Consider the following 22,900-nt stretch of genomic DNA (forward strand, 5'->3'; position numbering starts at 1 on the left):
CTTGGACAAGTCACTTAATCTTAAAGCCTCAGTTTACTCATGTATAAAATGGAGATAACCCAATTACCTCAGGGTTAATATTAGAAATAAATGTATTTTTATTCTAGGTTCACCCCTAAGGTATAAAGATCAGCCAAAAAAGCCAACAGCAGGATGTTTAGAAAGACAAGGTAGATTTCAGGAGAGGTACTTGAGATGGAGGTGGAGGGAAAAGGTAAGTTATTTGACTCTAGGCTAAAAATTCCCCATCAGGATCCTGGTCAGGTTTTGTTATTCCACTCAACTTTCATCTTGAAGCCTACCAAAGAAAGGTCTAATTTTATTTCATGTCTTAAGTCTTCTTAGAGACTTATGATGTGGCAAAATAAGTAAGACTCTCATTCTTTGCTTTGCTGCTTGGCAGCTATGTTATCTTCTCTGAGGTAGTTTCCCAATCTCTAAAAATGGGAGTAAAATTTCTACCAAATTTATTTCATTTAGCTTAATAAACTAAACACTAGCTCTTTTCCTTTAAAGGAACAGTGTTCCTCAAACTGAAGGCCAGTATCAAGTCTACAAATATAAACCCTCCTAGAAGTTCTTCACTGACACATAAAGTTGCAATTACAAAGACAGGCCTAACAGTCTTATCACACAGTGGAGGATTTTGGAATCAGAATGCTTAAGGGAAAGGAACTAACATTACTGAAGATGGAAAGGGATGGGTTCTGACACTTACTAGGCTCCAAACACCACCTGTTAATTTGATCTTCAAACACCTTGATAATACTGTGCCATACTAGAAATGAGAAACGTACAGCTCAGAAAGAAAAATAAGATTTATTATGGACTGTGCTAGATGCTTTCCACATGCACTGCTGCATCTAACATTTTTAAGTGACTTCTCTGAATGAAAGCTAGGATATGGCAGGCCAGATCCAAATGCCAAGTCTGATTCTAAAGTCACTGCCTCACAGCTTAAGGGGATAATTTATGTTTCCTAGGGGATATTTATGATATTTTACAAAATTCAATCCCAGAATCTCACTCAGTCCCCAAATAGCTGGGGTCAGCAATTCACTTTGGATAGTTTCGGTTTCATTTTAACAATGATTTCAAAGTGGGCCCACAAGCAGAAAACACCTTTATAACTTTTCCTAGGGTTAAAAGCTTTCTTTCTCCCCTTCTGTCCCAACCACTAGAGGGCCGGGCCATAAAGAACAGCGGTTATAAAACTAGGGCTTTGAAGTACGAATTAGGTAAAACAAGACATGTAAAGCAATCAGAATAGTGTCTGCACACAGAAAGAGCTTAACAAATTTAACATATTTTATTGCTGGAGAGGAGAGACCATTGTTGACTCTTAAGTCCAAAGATTTCCCCTTGTTATTCTCCCTGAGCAAAAGCCTTGCCAGAAGGTGTCCCCTGAGAAAGAGCAACAGGTCGCTCTATTCCTCCCAAGCAGAGCCGAGCCCAGAAAGCTAAAATTTCCGACCTGAATCTGACCACCAGGTTCTTGGTCTATGGTTTTCTACCACTCCCTGAACTGTCACTCCGAGCCCAACTGAACCACTCCATTTCCGCCTCGGCTAAGGGAAGTCCTCCAGGCCTTCAGCGGCTCAAGCTGTTCTCGGCCTGGCTTGATGCTGCCAGGAGCTGGAGCTGGCTCGCCGGCTTTCCTTTCACCGAAGGACCCTACCTCGCGACATAGGTAGGATGTCCCAAGTTTAAGGAAGCCAGTGAATACAGTCAAGATGCGCTTCGGCCAAACACACGCCGCAAGAGGGCTTCCTCCGCGCCGCTCAGGCCTGCCGCCGGGAGCCCATCTTCCAGCCCGTCTTTAGCACCGGGCGGAGGGCCGACCTCTTTTTTGTTTGTGGGAACGCAGGAGCTCGGGCCCACGGATACCACGTGGGTGTTCCAGGTGTGCCAAGGTGTCCCCAGAACCAGCCACCGAAGACGACTCCCTGCGTGGGCCCTCGACCGGCCCCAAACTGGCCTGAGGCACTCCCACCCTGGCTTCTCCCCCTTAGACATATTTGAAGGGGCCTCAGACAGCCGCTGCAGACGGGGGCAGTCTATCGCCAGACCCCATGCTCCGAGATTTCCTCAGCTTGACTCCCCAACTGCCTGGTTTCCTTACTCACCCATCGCGGATCCGCTCGCTTGGACTTGGCGGCGGCAGCAGCGGCAGCTTCAGCAGACAATATGGCGGACCTGCAGGACGGCAGCCTTAACCAGACAAATTACTTAGAACTCGAATCCTGAACGAAAAGCGCTCTTGGCCCTCTTCCCTCGTTTACACCGTGCGCACTTAAAGAGACCGCAGCTACTGAAGGTAGGGAATAGGGACGGATTATGAAAGGAATGGATATAGAGATCCGGAGAGATACATACTAAAGAAAATTAAGCGTGCTTCTCCCCCAGAAACTTTTTCTCCCAGAAATTTATCTCTTCTTTTCATAGTTAAAGCCTATCACAGACCCTGAACTGGATATATGAATAAGGAATCATCATAATCTTACAAAAAAATGAAGCCCAGAAAGGGGAAGTTACTTAAAGATACAGTATTAGGGAAATGAAGAAGTAAAGACCAAACCCAGGTTTTCTGACTTGGCCTACTACAGTTAGCCCTAGATGAGATTGCAATCCATTGAGAGATAAGACGTTTTAAAAAAAAAAAATCAGAGCAGTACTTTATAATTGACAGATCAATTTCGATCATTTCACTTATCCTCACAGTAGGCTCCGTGAGGGCAGGGATCAATTCTGTGTTATTCATTATTGTTCCCTACCAATTGGTATGTGCCCCATAAATAACTATTGGACAAATAAATAAATGAACTAACAGCTCTGTGAGTTACACATAACAAGGGACATAACCTCCCGTTATAGATAAGGCTCTGAGTGTGCACGTGTCTTTTGAATATGCAATTTATGGTTCATACGTTAGTCCTTCCTTTTGCATAATGACATTACTGATACTTCTGTGCCCCACCTGAACACACTAAACCAGGCCATGTCTTCAAACTACTGGTCCCAGGAGGGAGTACTGTCTTTTGGAAGCAAAATGAGGAACCTGGGAGCTGGTTCCCAAGACCATCAAATTGCCAACTCTAGTTACATGCCTGGCCCATTAAGGGAAACTACTGAAAAGGCAAACTCTAGGTCTCAGGATCAGGAAAGGGAGCATTATCTTTCTCTTCCTACTGTCACTGCTCAAGGTAAAGCTTCAGCACTCTCTCCTGGTCTGTTTTGCCTGCCTCACTATCTTTTCCCTCTAGGTTCTCCTGCTCCCACCCACTGTCTCCTTAAATGCAGAGACCTTACCATGTCATTCCTGTGCTTAGCAACTTCCTGCTGCTTGCCCTTAGGTAGTACCCAAACATTTCAGTTTGGTGCACAGACTGCTCCTTATGGGCTTCTTGGGCCATTCCCCACCCCTTTTTCCCAAATAGGTTCCCATTTTACTTCTCGTCTTAACATATGCTGTTCCCTCTGCTTGAAATGCAATGCCAAGTCCCCCCTTTGACTATGTGATGAACTTCTCACTTTCAAGACCCAATTCTAATATTACCTTCTCTACCCCCTATATGGGACATGACAACCAGGGGTGAAAATCACCCTAGCAACATGGGATAGACTTCCAGGGCTGTCTGGCCCTGGCACCATGGGATTGACAATGTCTTCCTGGCCAAAAAGAGAAAAAGAATTATAACAAGATAAAGTATCAGTGGCTGAGTGAGTTCAGATCGAGTTGAAAGCCTATTTTGAAGGCTATTCTTACACAAGTTTCAGCTAAATATCGCTATTTACCATGGTTTACCAAAACCATCCCTGCCAACCCTCAAGAACACTTGGGCTCTATCAGAGAGTCTACAAAGGTTCCATGCACTGTGATTACTTTGCAGAATCCTACAACCTCCAAATGGGTTCCTAGGCCAGTTAAGTCCTGAAATCCAGAGGGGCCAGCCTCTCCAGAACATCAACTAGTTCCATCCCCTATTCCATATTATCACCAGCCCTTTCTAACATGAAAAAGTTAGGATGGGCATAGCACAAATACCCCTAAAGATTGGGAGAAAGATCAAAGGAGGAGTTATAACAGAGAAGATAGGGATTAGCAAATGAGTATGATGGCTGAATTATTTTATTGATATTTCTTTTAGTCTCCAGTATCTCAGAGAAGCTAGAAGGAAATACCTAAAATTGTGGAACTGTAATGGATACCGAACTCTGAAATCTGTTCTATAACAAATTGTTGCAGTGTCCTTTGAAATTTATTGCTTTTATTGTGTCTATTTCACAATAGAAAATAATAAATATATTAGCCCCTCTTGAGAAGCCTATCTTTCCAGACAGAATCCAAGCATCTCTCCTTTATGCTCCCCCAATGCCCTGGACACAAGTTTTTCTCTTAATATACCCTAATTTGCTCATAAGGTGTATCTGTCTTTTCTGGTCATCTATGGAAGGTTAGGTATATTCCTCATCTCTGATCCAGTACCCTGCACAGTGCTGCCTCAACAGGGGCACCCACAGCATTTGTTGAAGTGTCTGTCTCCCTTACCCCACTGTGAGCTCATCTGGATATCCTATGGCCAAACAGCTCCATGAATGTGGGTTATTCAGATGAAGGTGGCTGTCTTCTCTCCTTCCTGCCCTTAAGTCCCTGCCTCCAGGAGCCAGGTGACTTTTCAGCTTTATGTCTCCAATCTAGCACCTGGGCCCTGTTCACACACCTTCCTTAGCCTAAGGCTCAGGGTCCTCCCTGATCCAGCCCTTGCTGACTTTTCCAGGACCACCCCAACCCCACCTTGCTTTCCTTATCTTTTCTGCTCTAGGAACCACACATAACACCAGGATATTTCAAATCTCTGCTACTTGTAAGTGCCCTTTCCCTCTGCTTGAAACACTTTCCCCTTTTTTGTCCACCTAGGAAGTAGCTATTACAACTCACTCTATCCACTCCTCCAAGAAGCCCACAGAGCACTAAACATTCTTTCCTGTATGATACTTTGTATCCTGTGTTATACCTATTCCAGTATAGTTTTACTTCTGGGTCCTGGCATTTTCACTGTGTACCACAGCAGTCTCAGCGACTGCATGCTGTAATAATCAGGACATCACATCCTGCTAGGATAGCAGTATCACCGTTCAGAAGTTTTTTTGGCTCAGCTCAACTACTTCCTAACTGTATTACCTTGGGTAAGTCATTCGACTATAGAGGAAGAGTGACAATACCTACTTTCTTGGGTTCTGAAATATAGAGCACTGTCTGGTAGACAGTGAGTATTCGGGAAATGGCAGGTATAACTGCTACCATGACTTCTGGGGCCTCCTCTCCACTGGAGAAGGCAGAGCCCATGGGACCCCAGAAACCTCACACAGAGCTTCCCAGCCCAGAATCCCTCACCTCTGTTCTCTGCCTGACAATCAGAAAGAAGGGAAAGAACCACAAAACACAGGCTATTGGGAGTATAAAAATAAGACTTTTTTTTCTTTATAATCACATCAATTATCAAAGAAAGAAACAGTACGTAACAAAAATACAAAGCTCTGGTGGATTTTTTTGTCCTTTTTTTTTTTTGCCCCCCACCCAACCTCTTCCATTGGCGCCCTGCCCAGGAGTTCCTGGCTGAAGCCTGGATATTGTTCCTGGAGTCACCCTGGGACTCAGGAGAACCGATGGTCCAAGTCCCTCTGGGGGCTGGCCGAGTATGAGTATGCCTTGCCCAACACGAGGCGGTCCCGCAGCAGCTTGAAGAAGGCATAGTAGTTGCTGAAGAGTATGAGTGCCAGTGAGATGGTCTGGTGCCACTTCTCGGAGGACACTAATGAGTACAGCTGGTAGACAATGACGGCACCCTCAAGCAGCAAGAGGATGTTGAGGATCCGCAGGGGTTTGCTGAAAAAGAACTGCCCAGGAAAGGGTGGGCATGGACTGGAAGGTGTGCTCCAGAAACCTGCCTCTTGAATGGGGGTTCTGGGTGGGCCAGTAAAGGAGACAAGATCTGGGGACCCCATGCAAACCTGGATGGGAAGAAGATATTGGAAGGACTTTACGTGGACTTTGACACCTCAGCTGCCTTTGCTGGGGGTTGTCCTTCTGCCAGGACTGCTGCTTCCCACAGCAGTTAAGATCTTGTTCAAATTCTAATTCCTCCAGGAAGGCTTTTTTGATAGGTCTTGCTCCCTTGACACTTTTTTTCTAGTCTAAAATCAACACCTTTTTATATATGGTCCTCCCTGGGTTATTGTCAGGTCTGAACAAATTAGACCTCTATGACACAGAAAGTGGAAACTCATTACAGACACTGCAGCCCAAGTCAGCCACTACTTCATGCTTCCTCAGATGGGCCAGAAGCTTCCAGGGGACATGGCCACCTCACTCTTACCTGGTATTTACAAGCAAAGTAAAGTGTAGGGACTCAAGAACAATTTTTCTGATCAGTTCAAAAGAACACTAAATCATCTAGGAATCTTGGTTCTGCAGGGGCTAAGATATCTAAAACTCGAGAGGGAATGGGAGTCCCAAAGACCCAAATGTCAAGCTGAGCAATGCACCTCACAAACTGCAGCACCTTGGGCAAAAGTCCCTACCCTCTCTGGGCATCGGGTTTCTCTTCTGTAAAATGAAGATCTCAGCCAAAATCAGTGAATTCACACTGTGCACCATAGAGCCCCAGGTTCCAAGAACCCTTAGGAGCTACAGCTGAGGTGAAGGGGAAGCAAAGGAGGTTCTGATCCCTTCAAACATGGAGTGCTACAAGGTCTTATATATTGGACTCTGGGCTATGACTCTGTTGGAAAAGAAAGGATTCTGACAGTAAAATAAAAAGGAAGACAGCAAGCCTAAACAATTTTGAGCAGCCTTTTCAATAGTATTGACTTGATAAGTCATCACTATCGGTTCCCAAATAGTCCAGCAAGACATACTTGAGTAAATTAAACTCTCTAAGCCTATTTCAGTACCTAAAAACAGGGACAGCCATGGGATTTCTCTCATGCAGAAGGTTCTGGTAAAGGGAAGGGAAGGGAAGGATACATGGGAGGTACTTAACACTGTGCTTGCAGCACAATAAGTATTGATGATAACTTGTTATTATTTTTGCCGCAAGAGTCCTCCTTTTATTGTATCATCTTCTTCCTCCCTCCACCCAATGTTTCAACAGATCTGCCACCAAGTGAGCTCAGTTACTGAGTGAAAACCTGTATAGCTGTCCTTGTACTGCATACCTGCACTATTTTCATTTGGATTTGGGAAAACTGAAAATAGTTTGGGGGAATCATGGATTAAGAATCTTTTTCTTGCTAGGACATGACCTTCCTGTCTCACCAATCCTCTTGCCCTCTAAATCAAGCCCCACCCCTCCTTCCCAGGGGAGGAGACTCACGTGGAACCGGAAGTGGGAGACGTCAGAGGGTATGGCCACGTTGTAGTGGCCCACTGCTTTGTAGACATTCTTGCTGTGCTTCACCAGCACCCCCTGTGGCCACATGCATTCTTCAGTCCACCTGGAGACACACACAGCCCAACTGCAACCCTTACCCCAGCGCACCCACAGAAGTAGGTGCCGGAAGATTGGAAAAGGGGTGACCATATCATTTCTATCATTTAGACACAGTGACTTTCCTTTTCTGGGTCTCAGTTGCATCCTCTGTAAAATGGCATAAGAGTCATGGGAAATTCACTACATAGGGCTGTCAACATGTCTGAGGGATTATCAAGAAAACCCTTGACCCTCTCTGTGTGCATTTTCTTCATCTTGTCTCTTCACAGTCAGCTTCCAATCAGCCTATCACAAAGCTGCCTGAGTGGTCTTTGTAAAGTATCAAGCTGAACCTTAACCATCCTCTGCTTAAAATCCTCAGAAGAGAGGAGAAAATGCCCAAAAGGAAACAAACTTGGTAACTGTACTAAATATAGCTATATAAGTTAATACTCTTTGTTCAAGCAGGACAATGTATATTACCTAATCTCAAATGTTTAGGAAACAGAAGACAGATACATAGACAGACACATAGACAGACAGGCAGACAGACAGGCAGAATGCTATGGCAAATGTGGCAAAATGTTAAAAGTTCACAGATCTGCATATCTGAGTGAGGGGTATGTTGTAGTTGTTTGGGTTTTGTATTACTTTTGTAACAGTCCTATAAGTGTGAAAAAGTTTCAAAATAAGAAGAACAAAAAACAAACAAAACCCTCTGAAGGCTTCCCAGTGCCCTTGGGGTCAAGTCCACGTTCTCTGGCACAGTCCCTGAGGCCCTGGGTGGCCTCCCATGACCTCCACCACTTAGCATAGGAACAAGACTCTCAGAACCGTGTCTAGTTCCTTCACCACACAGTACTGCTTCATGTCTGTCTCTAAGCTGCTCCTCCAACTGGATTATCCTTCCTGATACCTTACCCTTTTGGCAAGCTCTCTGTCACCTTTCTAAACCCGGGCTTCTCCAGGAAGCCTTTCTCAAATTCTCCAAAGAGTTCAGCATCCTTTAAATGTTCCCTCAATTTCCTGCTACTGTTCCACTTTCCCCAGTGTTTTGCCACTTACTTATTTCCCTATGTCCTTCACTAGAGTGGGAACCCTTGAGGGAAGGGACTACACTGATTCATCCATATACCCTTGGAGCACACCAAAAGGCCTGGCACAGAGACCCCGGTGAACATCTACTAGAAGAATGAGAGGACAGGATCAGAAAGCTCTTTCTTCCAACTTTCTGTGAGATCTCCCAGAAATCTCAAGGGTCCTGGACCAGAAGATTGAGAATCACAGTCTGTAAGCAATCCCCTCCTCAATTCCATGCTCCTGCCTAGTGATCCATTCATTCAAAAACTATTGTTCATGTTAAATCCAACAACATGGATGAACCTCAGAGACAAGATGATGAAGGAAGGAAGCTGGAATCAAGAATATCTACTATATAATTCCATTTCTGAGAAGTCCTAGAATAAGAAAAACTCACCTATGATGGAAGAAAGCAGAAAGGTGGTCTTGAGAGGAGAGGGTCAATGGGAAGGACCAAGAGGAGATTTTCTGAGGGGCTGGATATGTTCTGTATCTTGGTAGGGGATGGGTTACATGGGTTAATATGCCTTTATCAAAACTCAAAGAATTATATACTTAAGGTTTATGCATTTCACTCCAGTAAATTTTAGATTAAAAAAAAAGAAAAAAACTGTCCCAAGAAACACAAAAAATTTACTGCATGGCTATTATGAGCCAGGCAATCCTCAGGAGTGAGGAGACAGCTGACTGCTTGACAAGCAAGCACGTTTTTGTACTGGAGTGACAGGCAAGTAATCAAGCAAATACAGCAGGGCACATTAAGTGCAGTGATCATATTATTATGGGGACTGTGGGAGCATAGGGAGGGGCACTGAACATGGGTGGAAAGGCATGTGATCCTGGAAAAGACAAAGTACTAAAGGATAAATAAGAGTTAATCAGGAAAAGAAGGCTGGAAAGGGCAATCCATGCCAAAGGTACATCATGTGCAAAACGCTGCATGCAAAAGTATATAAAACATTGGTACACCCAAAGAGGTTTTGTCTCACTAGAGCACAAAGTCAGATAGGATATGATAAGAGATGAGACAGGAAAGGGTGGAGGGACCCAGTTCATCAGCTGGGAGGCTATGTAAAGAAGCATGGATCTTACCTGAGAGCACAGTGAGCCATGGACAGGTTCACCATCACACTCAGCAATGTTCTATAGTTCTACTCCTCCCTCCCCTCAGCCCAAGCCTAAACACAAGCCCCTTTTCTGTTCCTTTAGCAATGCCCATCCCCTTTCCTGGACCACCTGGAACAAACTACCTGGTTGGCACAGAGGACCAACACCAGGAGACTTTGCCTCCGTGACTTCTCTTTGCAACTCTGCTGCTGGATAGGCCTACCTTTATAAACCTGCCCTAGAGGCCTCCTCTCTGGCAGGCCCTGTCCTGAGCTAAAAATTCAGATATGGTTCCAAGGTGGTACTGGCCTTGAAGAGCCTTCAATTTAATGTGGAAGGATATAGGCAGAAAAAATAGGCAGGAAAACTGGTATAACCTGGATGAATGGTAATGTGATGAAGACATAGAAATGCTAGCTGGGTACTCTGGAAGGATGAACCAGCTGAGGGGCGACGGCCCAGCACCTCAGGGCTCCTGAGCAGGGTGATTCCTGCCTTTGCTCTAGGTGCAACACCATCCTGCAGCTGAGCCTCTCTTGCCCCATTCATTCCATTTGTGTACATGGCTATTTCCCCCATGAATCCCTTTTGGATTTCATCTCAATCATTGCTTCCCTGCGGCCCTCCTACTCTGGCAAAGGCTCACCATCAGATCATATGGCACCCCATCCTGTCACCACACTGAGGTTTCTAAAGACCTTAGAAAGGTCTTCCACTGGTCAAAATCTTCTATGGCTCCCCTCTGCCTATAGGTCAAAGTACAAGCTTCTTTGCCCAATATACAGCACCAGGCCTGGTAAGGATTAGGTAGAAGTAAATGCCTGCTGAAAGAGTAGGTGACCTAAAAGTTGAGTGTGTGAGTTAGGAGATGAGAGGAGTGATGGAATGAATGAATGCATGAGCCAGTCGGTCAATGAGTAAATAAATAATTGAGTCAGTGAAAGAGAGTCAATGAGTCCATGAATTTAGTGACTGTCCTCCTCACATCTCCAGTATACTGCAAGTTAAGAAGGAGAAACATATCTGTCTTGGGCCAAAACCCATTCTACATACAAGATGCTCAATAACTATTTTTGGCTGAATGAATGAGTTAAAGAGTGAGTGGACAAGTGACTTCAGACACTGACCAGAGGGGGAGGAGGTCTGGTCAGAACAGGATAGGGCAACTCACGGGTGCTGCAGCACATTGGAACACAGTGCCGGGTCCACCTTCTGCCAGCAGCCCAGGTGAGCAGCAGCCTTGTGCAGCAGGTCACAGTAGCTGGCAGGCAGCAGATGCTGCATGAGGATCACTGAGGTGCTGATGGAAACCAGCAGGAAGAGCTCGCAGGACCATCGCTTGTCATAATAATGTGTGTTCTAGGAACAGTGGGAGGTGAATGAGGCCTGGGACCCCCAAGTGGTCTCACTCCTCATCCTCCTGCACTGATGCTACCTACCCCAGACAAGAACATGGCTCAAACTCTGTGCTAACTAGATAGTTTTCTACAAAGAAAAACTGCACCAGGTGACCCCACTATGAACCAGAGCACAGGCTCTGGGGTCCAAAAGACCCAGTTCAAATCTTGGCTCTGCAGCTTATTAACTATGTGACCTTGGGCATGTCATTTAACTTCTCTGTGCTTTAGTTTCCTCATCTGTTAAATGAGGATAAGAGCAACCACCAAAGACTTCTGAGAGGCATTAGGAGAGTTATACTACATGTGAAAGTTTCTAGCACAGAGCAGGTGTCCAAAAGACATTAAGTTCTCTCAAAATCAAATCATTCAGTGTAGTTCATCTTTGGAGAAATGTTTCAGCCTACTGTCAGGTGAGGAGGTCCCTTCCCAGGAGGTAGTACACGAAAGAGAGACAACACAGAGTTCTGGAGTCAATCAGATTTGGATGAATCCTGCCTCCCCTATTTAACTATAAAGCAAGGCACTGTAAAAACAGTGTGTCAAAACAACCACACTGAAACATAGTTCCTGCTTCCTTCCTTATTGTCAAATATTATGAACAGCAAAGCCATGTTCCCCTCGCTGGCTGCCTGAGCAGGTCACTTCCTTTCAATGAGCCTTGTTCTCTACACTCTAGAATGGAGAGAATGGTCATTTCAGCCCTCCAGAGGAGAATAGATGGGAAATCCTGTTAAAATGGCAGTGTTATTTATGCACACAGGAGGGCTCACATGGGGTAGGCAGCAGGGGCAGGACCCAGGATGGCCCTTTTCCCTCCCTAGGTTGAGTTACTTACCTTCACAAACCAGACAGGTACAAAGGCCACATAATAGGCACTCAGCATCGAGCTGACAAGCACTTCCTTCATGCGCCAGTTGAAGTCCATCTTGAGGATCTCTACCTCACTGCGGATGAGGCTGGGCGACAGGCAGCAGGCATGGGTAGGCATGGCCTCTGGGCCATACAGTTGCCGCGTGTGCTGCTTCCATGTCTCCCGCAGCGTCAGCAGGTAATCCCGGCTCCGGGCCAGGCCACTAACTGCCTCCCGGGGCCCCACAGAGGCCATGTGACTGAAAAGGTTCGTCTTGCGGAGGTCACAGTTCAGCTGCAGGAACGGAATGTACATCCCAAACCTGTTGTGGAAGATGGTGGTGAGGGCCAGCCTACCCCCGGGCCAGGACCTTAACCCGCAGGAACGTGGGGATGGGAGGGTGATCTTCTTTCCTCCCTAGGCCTCAGCTTTCCTATCTGCTCCCTCAGAGCGAGAACTGGCCCACTCTGCCAGCCAATGTCCAGTCATGCACACTTATATTAGTACTGAGGGCGTACCAAGCCTCGTGCTGGGCATTGGGACACAGCAGTACTCAAATGACAAATTCCCTTTCTCACAGTCTAGTGATGACTAAGAGTGGTCAGAACAGCCCACATTTACTGGGCACAGCCTATGTTCCAGACACTGTACTGTTTCACAGGCATTCTCCTCTTTCATTTCTCACAAGAACATTATATGGTATTCTGTTATTCTGTTCTTTTTCCAGCTGAAGAAGCCATGGCTCAGGGAGGTAAGATGAATTCTCAAAGGTCACACAATGAGTAAAGAAGGTGTGGAGCTGAGGCTCAAACCTAGAACTGTCTGGTACCAAAGATCAAGACAGAGATACAACAAATCACTGTAAGTAATTAATTAGAAGTATACAAAGTGCCACCAAAAAGTGGTACATGCTATTATGGGTACCTATATCAGAGGCAGCTCTTCAATTTGGAGGGGAGGGCAAATCAAGAACAAATATATAAATATTCTATGATATGCCAAGCACTGAAGCAGGCCTTTGAACAGTTAAAATTCCTTTCCTGAGCAGCATATCTATAGAGCCAAGGCTAGAATAAATCAGTCAAGGGTTGAGTATATGGCTGGTATCACAGAAGGAGGAAACTAAATGGACCCATAGCCTAGAACAGTAGATAAGTGCTGAACACGGTACATGACACATTGTGTACGTGTTCTTTGCAGGCATTCCCTTTTTCCCAGCTTGGAGCCTCTCAATTTCCCAAGGTTCCCAGTTACACAGCTTCAGGAGGGTCTCTGGAGTAAAGAACAATGACAATGCCTCATTTTCTTGTCAATCAATAATTTTCTTATCCTCTTTAGTCAGCTCCCAAGAAGGGATATATGAATGCCTCTGGACAAATAACTTAACCTCTTGGGATTTTTGTTTTCTAGTCTATAAAACGAAGATACTACCATCTTCCCCAGGCTAAGGTTAAGTGAGATAACCTACAGAACTGTGGTCACAAGCATAACCTTTGGGGTTCAAATGGGCTGATTCAGATCCTAGCTGTGCCACTTACTAGCACTGTAATTTACTTAACCACTGTGAGTCTCAGTTTTCTTAACTTGCCACATCACATAGTTTGTATTGGTATCTTTTGTTCTCAACCAGGTATTATGCTACTTTTTTCATAAATACTCTCTTTTCATTCTTGCAACAGTCCCCAGCATAGTGCCTGGTCCAGACTAGAAGATCAATACAATATCATTTAGAAAACAAAGAAGGCAATGATTCTGTGGGGACAGGAAAGAAGACAACTGAAATGGGATTCCCAAAATATTTGTGACAGTTCCCTGTGGGAATAAGAAGTTAGGGACACCTACATGAACATATAAGGGACTCAGAGTCTTAAGGATCTCTAAAAAGACAAAAAAAGAACCTCCCTGGCTTTGTCTCTAAAAAGGACTGGCGATAGTTTCATATTAATTAAATTATTTGTGACAGCAGGTGACTACTATGACAGGCCAGAAGTCAGAAGTAGCTTCACATGCAAGACGGCAAAGTTCCTCCAATTCCCTCCACCCAAAATGGGAAAGTACCAAGTACTTTCAACAAATGATTTCAACAAATTTGGAAAGCAAACGGAAACATGTTAACAGATGAGGACGGAGCCATCGTCTAGAGCAGCACTAAAAGCAATATAGTATGAGCTACGTATGTAGGTTCAAGTTTACTAGTAGCCACATTAAAAAAAAAATTTAATTAATTTTAATACTATATTTTATTAAACCCTATATATCTAAAATATTATCATAACAACATGCAATCATTTATTTATTAATGAAATACTTTACTTTTTTTTTTCTTTTGTACTAGGTCTTCAAAATCTGGTGGGTATTTTATACTTAAGGCATGTCTCAATTCAGACTAGCCTACTTTAAGTGCTCAGTAACTACAGGGGGCTGGACAGCGTAGGTCTAGAATAAGAGAGGGCTCCGGTGGGGGTGGGAGTTTATCTGCCCTGAGTGACCTGAGAGATACTCTGGCTTGAAGTGAACAGATTAGACAGCAGGTAGAAGTGAGAAGCAAGGCTGAACAAACACAATTTAACAAAGATCCACAGCGTTATGTATTTGTAAGAGTCAGTCCCTACACACCTCACACAACCCACCCAAATGATTCTTCTCTTACAAAACTGAATAACTGTTTAAGGAGAAATTAGGTCTCAAATGGGGCATCCTAGAATAACACCCCCTCCTGCCCCCACCTTTTTTGGCCCACAGCCTAATAACAAGCACCTTATCTACCATCCTTAAGCAGAGCATGCTAGTCAATGTGCCCTACACATGTATTGGACTAAAAACTCCCAGTCAAACCTCCTAACCACTTATACGCTCATGGAGGTAGAAAAAATGCACTCCAACTAACCAGGCCTTAATTCTTACAGACAACCAAATAAACCAAATAGGTAAACCAGCAACATGAAACAGAAAAACTGACTCAATTAGAAAGGCAAAATAGAGAGAACATAACAGATTGTTAAAACAAGAACAGAATGCTATTAGGGAAAAACACCCAGAAAATAAGAAAGAAGCCTTAGAGAAGAGAAATATGATAGCTGGAAAAAAAAATAAAAAGCAGGAAGGAAAATTTGAAGAAATCTCTCTGATTGCAAAGTAAAGAGACAGAGAAGAGAGAGAAGGAAAATGTGAGAGAAAATACAAGAGAAACAGATGACTAATCTATGAGGTCAACCATTTAACAAACCAAAATCCCAAAAAGTGAATAGAAAAAGTGGAGAACAAAATATTATCCAAGAAAAATAGAAGGAAATTTCCTTGAGAGGAAGTACTCAAATCTTCAGGTTAAAAAAGTCCTAGAGTACTAATAGGATGAATGACACAATTTACACACCAGAAACTTGTGAAATTTCAAATAACGAAGATAAGCAGAATACTCCTAAAAAGTTTTAGAAAGGAAAAACACAATTTACCTATAATGGAATTAGACTGACATCAGTTATTACTAGTAACACTAGACACTAGAGACAATGGAGCAATGTCTTCAAAATTCTGAGAGAACGTAAATTTGAATTTAGAAATCTATATTCAGCCAAACCATCAGTCAAGTATAAGGGCAGAATAAAGACATTTTTAGACATGCAAGAACTCCAAATGTATATACCTCCCAAATATCTACTATTAAGGAAATTACCTGATAATGGTACTCCAGCAAAATAAGGGAGAAAACCAAAAAAGAGGAAGACATGGGATCCAGGAAACAGTGGATCCAACCCAGGAGGGCAGTGAAGGGAAGTCCCAGGCTGAGAGCTGTAGAGCAGGCCTAAAGAGCAACCACTCCAGACTGGAGCAGGAGGATGGAGGGCTCCAGGAGGGATGTCTTTGGGGGGATAAATAGACTCCGGGCAACAGGTAGCATGATTGAGAAGCTGGATAAACTTGAGGATATGTTGAAGGCCCATCATTCTTTTGTCAACAAGAAAAAAGAAAGGTAATTAGAAATTCCAAGGAAAATAAAAAGCTGTATAAGAACGTTACAATCTAAATATGAAGCAAACTAAAACGTGACATGATTTTAAGCAACAGATGGAGTGTAAGAAAAAGAGAAACCATTTGACCTTGACACTAGGAACACCTTATTTAAGAGGCCCAAAACTGTAACTTGGTTAACTGCAGAGAAGGAATGTCATCTGTGGCCTTACAGTAACTGATATCTTCATACTCATAATAATATCAAGGCTACTTTAATTTTTAGACTTAGTCTTAGACAAAAAATAGAAGGTTTAAATGTGGTTATATATGAGAATTTGAATGTCAAGTTTGACAATATAAAAGTAAAAATACAGCTGCCAGAAACTGAGAGTAGAAAGAGGAAAGGAAAAGTGCATGGGCAGGGTTCCTAATATTCTTGTTTTACTTCAAAGGGATTCAAGATACCAACTACTGGTGGAACAAGAAATAGAGACATATTTATATTATGACAAAGATAAAAATAATAGCAATTATCAAACACTGGAAACAGTAGGATTGGGAAGGTGAGCTAAATGTTCATTTGTCATCGCAGGGAATTGGTGTGTGTGTGTGTGTGTGTGTGTGTGTGTGGTTTGCTTGTATATGCACAGAACATTTATTTCCAGTAGGATACATAAAAAACTGTAAATATTGGTAGTTACCTCTTGGAAGGGAAACTGGGTGACTGGGAGATTAAAGTCAGGGGAGACTTTTTTTAATACTCTTTTAAACCTTTTGAATTTTAACTATATGAATGTACTATTTAATTATAAAATTAATAATAAAAATTTAAGGAGAATATACAAAGGAATATCGATAATAGAGTTATGGCAGTAACTCTAAAATTACTTTAAACTAGAAACAGTGAAAGAGATTGCTTTTGAGGAGTGGGACTAATAATTTGGAGGGTAGGGATGATTTGGTGGATGGGTATTGCTTTTCATCATAAGCTTTTTAGCCTATTGAATTTGATTTTCATAATATACTTGTAGTATGCTGATACAAATTTGAAAAGTAAATTTAAAAATAAAGCAAAATATGAACATTGTATGATGACTATAAGCAAGGAGAAAGAACTCACCAGGTAATAAACAACCGGTATAACCCTTTTGGAGGGTAATTTGTTAATATCTATCAAAAATGTAAATGGCCTTACCTTTTGGTGCCACAGTTCTACTTCTGGGAATTTGTTATGCAGAAGTGTTGGACAAGTGTACAAAGATGTATGCAAAAGAACGTTCCCTGCCTCATTGTTTCAAATGGGAAAAAACTAGGAATAACTCAAAAGTCCAAAAGAAGACTTGAAAACAAATTGAGAAAAATCTATACAGTGGAATACTAAATATTATAAGGCCATTTAAAACTGAGGCAGACCCAAATATATTGCCTGGAAAGATACCAAGTTATATGATTATGTGAAAAATGCAATAAATTGCATAACATCATACACAGCATAATCCCACTTTTGTTTTAAAAAAATGTATATCTATGTGTACTTACATGGAAAAAATCGGAAGGCTATCTTGCAAATAATGGGTTTCTGGGGGACTGGGATTATGTGTGACTTTCATTTTCTATGTAAAAGTATCTGTAAAGTTTAATGCTTTGCTAAGACACGTGTATTAAATTTTTTTATTATTTATTTATTTATTTTGCACCGGGAACCGAACCCGGGTCTCCGGCATGGCAGGCAAGAGCTCTGCCTGCTGAGCCACCGTGGCCTGCCCACATGTATTAAATTTCATAATTAAAAATTACATATAAGAGGAAAAAACTGAACCAAGTGCGATGGGGCTCCCCAAGCCAGCGTCCTTCTGGTTATGCAGGGTAGAGAGGGAAGGGTATCCAGCTCTGAAGCTTCCCAGTGACCAGGGCTGACCTAGCCTGAGGAAGTTCATGAACCAGAAAACTGGGGAATGACTACTAAAGCCTAGGCAGCCAGAAGCCTGCTCCAGGAGCAGCCATGGTAGACACCTCACCAAAGCCCTCCCTGATTCTAGGCCAGAAAGGGCAGCTATAGGTTCCTCTGAGATATTTTCTCTCCATTCTCAATAATCTGGGCTCTAGTGAGGAGGAAGTGAATGAGCAAAACAGACACAAAGACAGACATATGCACGTGCAGGTACATATACACATACATTTTGCACATAGACACCCATGCAGAAACACGGACACAGGTGCTCACATGCACACAGACCCAGGAGAGGCACCTACCAATTACACAAACACTGAGATACAGGAAAAGAGGGAGAAACTGAGAAAGAGAATGAACCAGAGAGGAAGGAAAAGAAAAGAAAGAGAGAGAAAGTCTGTGCATTCTCCTTTGGGATATACACTCAGATATGAGTTCCGTTCTGGGCTCCTCCTCGTTGGGATATTGGGTAAATTGTAGTGCCTCAGTTTCTTCTCCTGCAAAAGAAGGCTAATCATCCCAATTTTATGTGGATGCTGGAGACAATGTGAGGGGATATTACTGCTGTCCTGCCTAAGTCTTCCAGATCTGGGGATCTGGTGGCCCAGTCACACTTGGGGTAGAGGCCAGGGGCCAGGTGCTAGTCAGTGAGTGATAAAATGAGGGGTACTCACGGATAGCAGAGAAACAGGAGGTTCAGGAAGGAATAGGTCCTGAAGAGGTGGATGAGGGAGCGGCATAGACTCCAGCCTGTTGCCGTGAGGATGGTGAAGCGGGTGAGGAACAGGAGGACGGAGCGAAAGAGGGAGACCTTCCCCCTCTGAGATGCCTGGGTCAGGGAGAGATAGGACAAGATGAGGCCTTGGATGGAGGCCACAGGGGCTGTGCCCAAATATCACTCCGCATGGCCTATGATCCCACCCAGGGAAAGGTGGGGCAGCAAATTGGGCAGAACCTGACAAGGTAAATCCTTCTCCTTGATGTCCAGTAAACTCCAAGAGCTGATGGGATGTGAGTAATGTTTTCAACCAAGTCCAAAGGGAGCCCTAAGTCCAAAGGGAGCCCCAAGGGGTTGAGAAGCTAGGCATGTGTAGCTCTCGTTGGTATTCCCAGGGGGAAAGCAGAGTCCCAAAGTCCCTGGCCAGCCTGTAGGACTCAATCACCTCCTTCACAATGGACCCAATGAAGCGGCGGCCCAGAACAATGGTGGTCACCATCAGCAAGTTGAAGTCGATCAGGTGGAAGTTCTGTCAGGGAGTAAAGGCGTGAGAGTTATGTAGGTTCCCTGCCCACACACAGGCTTTTCTCATACCCTCCTCCCCTTGCCCAATCCTTTCCAGAGGGTCTGCCCCCACTCTCTGACCTTAATAGGCCTCCAGCTGAGTCAGGCCAGGAAAGTACCTAGAGGAGCAGAACAGGACCCAGAGGGAGGAAGTGGGACAGTCCCTGAGGATAAGAGAGTGGTGTGTGAGGCCTCTTGCTCTGATTACCCAAGCCCCTGTCCCTGCACCACTCCTTCTGCATGGAGCTCTTTCCACCTCTGAAACACTCATGTAGGCCCGTGGCTCATCTCCCCTCTGACTCAAGATTCTGGGTTCCTTTAGTAAAAATCTGTGTCAGATTCATCTCTGGTGCCCTCATAGTGCCTACTGTGTTACTGAGCACACCAGGAGTGTTCAGGAATTGTCAGTTTCCTGTTCCTTTTATACCTCCCATGCCCAGCACCAGGCCAGGCACACAGTGTTCTTTGGTAATCTATGCTAAACTGAAACCAAACATCACCCACACACAACACACAGTTGGCCTTGGCCAGGCACCTACCAGGGAGGTGTGGGACGGTGGGTGGGAGGGTGGATACCACCACACTGTTTTGTAGATGTTGATGTAGTGGACGAAGAGGGCTACGAGCTGGCAGAAGAAGAGCTGCAACTCAAATAGAATGCTGGCCTGGACTGGCAGCTCAGGGATCTTGCAGTGCTGGAGGGGCACGACCGTCTGGGTAGCCAGTGGGGGGCTGGAGAGGCCCGTCCCAGAACTGCTCCTGGGGGTGCGGAGGGACCATCAGGAGTTGACTGAGAACCCTACCAGGAAGGGCTTCTAGGGCACAGGTTTGGGGTTAGGATCAGAAAAGCCACACATGCAAAGGACAGAATCCTCCTATTTCTGCCCATCAAAGTAGCTGACAAAGCCATTTAATCTTGTTCAGGCCATCTAACACCCCCAGGATGGAAAGAATAATTAGGCTCTTTTTTTATTTTTTGTATACTGTATGGAAAGGGTCACATTTCATTCTTTCTCCATGTGACTATCCCATTACTGCAGCACCATTTGTTGCATTTTTTTTTGGAAGTGTATAGGCTGGGAATCAAACCCGAGTCTCTAGCATGGCAAGCAAGAATGTTAGGCTCTTTTTACAGATGAGGAAAAGGAAACCTAGAGAGGGAAGGTGATTTCTCCAAACCACCAGCAAATCAGGAGCACAGCTGTAATTGGAATTTAGGCCCTTGGCTATATTCCACCATATATTGCTGCTTTTGTCCCAGTGACCACCCTCAGCTGGGCACCCGCTGGGTCTTTTCTACTGCTCTTCACAACTCTAAGCCCCTACCAGGCATCTGGGATATCTTATCCTGAGGCCCAGTCAGGGAGAGCCTTGATCATACTGCCCCTGGGAGCCCACGGTGAGGAGGACCTATCTTTGAGGCAGATAGGTGGTTTACCTGGTGCGGGAACGGACACTGGTGACCGAGGCACTGGAGGTATGGCCCCCGCCAGAGCCCCCTGACGATCCGGGCTCACAGAGTGGATTTCGACAATAGGACGTCCTGTTGGGACCTCTTCGTCCCCCTGTAGGGCTCAACAAAAGGCAGATCCTCAAGCCGGGGAGGGGGAGCAGATACTGAGAATAACAATGATACTGGCTACCAATTACCTGGTATCTCAGTTTATCTTTTAATCCTCATAGGGACCTATGATCTGGCCCCTGTCTACCTCTTCAACCTCATCCTCCACCATTCTCTCTCCTATGCTCCAGCCATCCTGATCATCTTTCTCTCTCAAGCAAGCCAAGCTTGTTGCTACCACTTGCACTTGCTGTATCCTCTGTATGAAGAGCCCTTCACTGACTGCTGTTCTTAAAGTCTCTCCCCATCACTCACTATCTTAAATTTTTTCCACAATATTTCATTCTCTGAAATTGTCTTATTTATTCATTTGTGAACATGTTCCTTGTCTGTTTTTTCCACTAGAATGGGAGGTTCCATTCTGAGATCAGTGACTGTCTTTTTCACTGTTGTACCCTCTACCTCTCCCAAAGTATCCAACATAAAGTAACTACCCAGTAAGTATATACTGATGAGTGAATGAACCCAGCTAGTTAGGGTCTTCTCAGATTAGGAAACTGAGTTTACACTGTGTCACAGGCTGTGTCAAGGACTGGATCCTGTGGTCTCAGTTCTGGTGGGTAGCGGGCCCCACTTGGATACTAAAAGCTTCTGGGGGCTTACAATTCTGGGTACCCTTAAGACAGCTTTTTCCTCCAGGCATCAAAGAAGCAGCTCAGTGGGTACCCTGAAGTCTCATGGGCTGAACCCAAGACCTGAGCACAAGGTCGAGGACACAGGCTCTGAGAACATATTGTGGTTGTGGACCCAAAACTTGAACCCACAACTTATTTCCCTGTGCTTACAGTACTAGCCCAAGCTCCCAGGCAAAGGTCCTGCACAAAGCTCCTTAGCACGACTCCAGTACTACTCAAAGTTATAACCTTGTTCATATCCCCTCAGAGCAGCAAAGCCACCTCCACTCCCTTCTGTGCCCGAGCACCTCAGCTCCCAAGCTTTTTCCACCCGCCTCCAAATAGTAGTTGTCCAGGCGTTCTACCTCCAACAAGCTTCCAAACCAGAAGTTCTGCTCATGTACTATTATACTTGGCTTTAAAATCCCCACATAAGCACCCTCAGCCCAGAAGCTATGCCTGCACCCACTCTTCTCTCTTCAGATATGTACCCACACAAAACCCCTCAGCTCAGAATCCTCGCCTACACACAATTGTCATCCCAGAAGCCCCGCCCACAAGCCAACAAATGCCCTCAGCCCGGAAACCCCGCCCCAGAGTGGGATCCCTTAGGGTGGAAGTCCTCCTCCTGGTCCCGTTGTCCCCAGTGTAAACCCTTAGTCCACAATGTTGGTCCCCGCACAAGGGAATACAGCCCAGAAGCTCCGCCCTCGTTACTAAGGCCCCGCCCCCGCTTCTACCCACACAGAGCGGGTCCTCACCAAAGCCCAAGCCCCTACAGGCCGGCTTCAATTTAGGAGCCCCGCCCTCTGCACCGATGTCCCGCCCCCAAAACTGAAGTCCCACCCCGCAAAAACACAGGAGGGGGCGGGGTCCCGTCCCGTCTGCGCCCACATTCCCCTCCCCCTTCCCTCTCCAGGCTCCCGTCCGCGTGGGGTAGCATTTGGCAGCATGGCCATCCAAGCCCCCAAGCCCGCTCTTTCCCGGGCCGAACCTGGCCCACTCTGCTCACCCATCTCCTCCCCCCCGGCGCTCTCCGCTTCGCCGCCGCAGCTCCTGCGGGCAATATGTCCGAGGCGACGGCGGCCGAGAGAGGACTAACCGCCGCAGCCGAATCTCCGGGTATCAGCCGCGCGCTCCCGCCTAGCCGCTAAATTTGCATACAAGGCGGGCTAGAACTGGGGACGCGCTTCTTAAAGGAGCAGCCGGAACAAAGCCCGTGCCTGGGTGCTCTTTGTCTCGTGATACCCCACGCCCTTCCTGCAGCTGCTGCTGAAGAGACCCGAGGGAAAGGAACTCACCTCCGGTTCTTCCCCAGCGTACCTTCTCCCAGTCTCTCTTCAGGCCACAGGAGAGGGGCTGGAAGCACCTCTCTGTTCAGCTGTCTCCGAACACCGCCCTAAGTGGCCCACGAGCACCACAGATCGACGCGTTGCAAACATTCATCTTTCCCTTCGGTGCTGTTGTTCTTTTCTGGCCCTCCCCAGAAATAAGCATGATCATAGTCTGTCTTTGACCTAGTCTTGCTGACCTTAAGACCTAAATATTACATGAACACCAAAATTACATGGA

The 22,900-nt window shown here is 45.2% G+C and overlaps 2 protein-coding genes across 4 annotated transcripts in view; both read right to left on the reverse strand.

Moving 5' to 3' along the window:
- The window catches only part of KPNA6 (karyopherin subunit alpha 6), a 66,416-nt gene extending 64,165 nt beyond the window's left edge, over window positions 1–2,251 (reverse strand). Inside the window, exon 1 of the mRNA XM_077150484.1 lies at window positions 2,127–2,251. Within this exon, the coding sequence (XP_077006599.1) occupies window positions 2,127–2,130 (4 nt within the window). The 5' untranslated portion in view covers window positions 2,131–2,251. The remainder of the gene's footprint in view (window positions 1–2,126) is intronic.
- Window positions 2,252–5,451: 3,200 nt separating this feature from the next.
- Window positions 5,452–22,470, reverse strand: TMEM39B (transmembrane protein 39B). Of its 3 annotated transcripts, none has more exons than XM_077150499.1 (9): window positions 22,341–22,470; window positions 20,532–20,658; window positions 19,633–19,852; window positions 18,975–19,058; window positions 18,486–18,640; window positions 11,895–12,231; window positions 10,831–11,018; window positions 7,377–7,497; window positions 5,452–5,898 (listed from the first exon to the last, which is right to left on the reverse strand). In XM_077150499.1, exons 1-9 carry the CDS (start codon window positions 22,342–22,344, stop codon window positions 5,656–5,658), a joined length of 1,479 nt encoding a protein of 492 aa, XP_077006614.1. In that variant the 5' UTR covers window positions 22,345–22,470; the 3' UTR covers window positions 5,452–5,655. The 3 variants fall into 3 exon arrangements, with proteins under 3 accessions (XP_077006614.1, XP_077006612.1, XP_077006615.1); XM_077150497.1 differs by having other exon boundaries at window positions 5,452–6,012; XM_077150500.1 differs by lacking the exons at window positions 20,532–20,658; window positions 22,341–22,470 and adding an exon at window positions 19,175–19,257 and having other exon boundaries at window positions 5,452–6,012; window positions 19,633–19,745.
- Between the last annotated feature and the right edge of the window lie 430 nt (window positions 22,471–22,900).

Source organism: Tamandua tetradactyla, chromosome 2 (genome assembly GCF_023851605.1).
Source record: "Tamandua tetradactyla isolate mTamTet1 chromosome 2, mTamTet1.pri, whole genome shotgun sequence".
Classification (NCBI taxonomy): domain Eukaryota; kingdom Metazoa; phylum Chordata; class Mammalia; order Pilosa; family Myrmecophagidae; genus Tamandua; species Tamandua tetradactyla.

Bases quoted from the DNA above. Each gene is read 5' to 3' on its own strand.
- TMEM39B (XM_077150497.1), bottom strand. The intron at 11,019-11,894 runs GTAAGTAACTCA...CACTGTTCCTAG, and splicing joins TACCTGTCTGGTTTGTGAAG to AACACACATTATTATGACAA. The intron at 6,013-7,376 runs GTGAGTCTCCTC...CTTCCCATCCAG, and splicing joins TCTCCCACTTCCGGTTCCAC to GTTTGCATGGGGTCCCCAGA.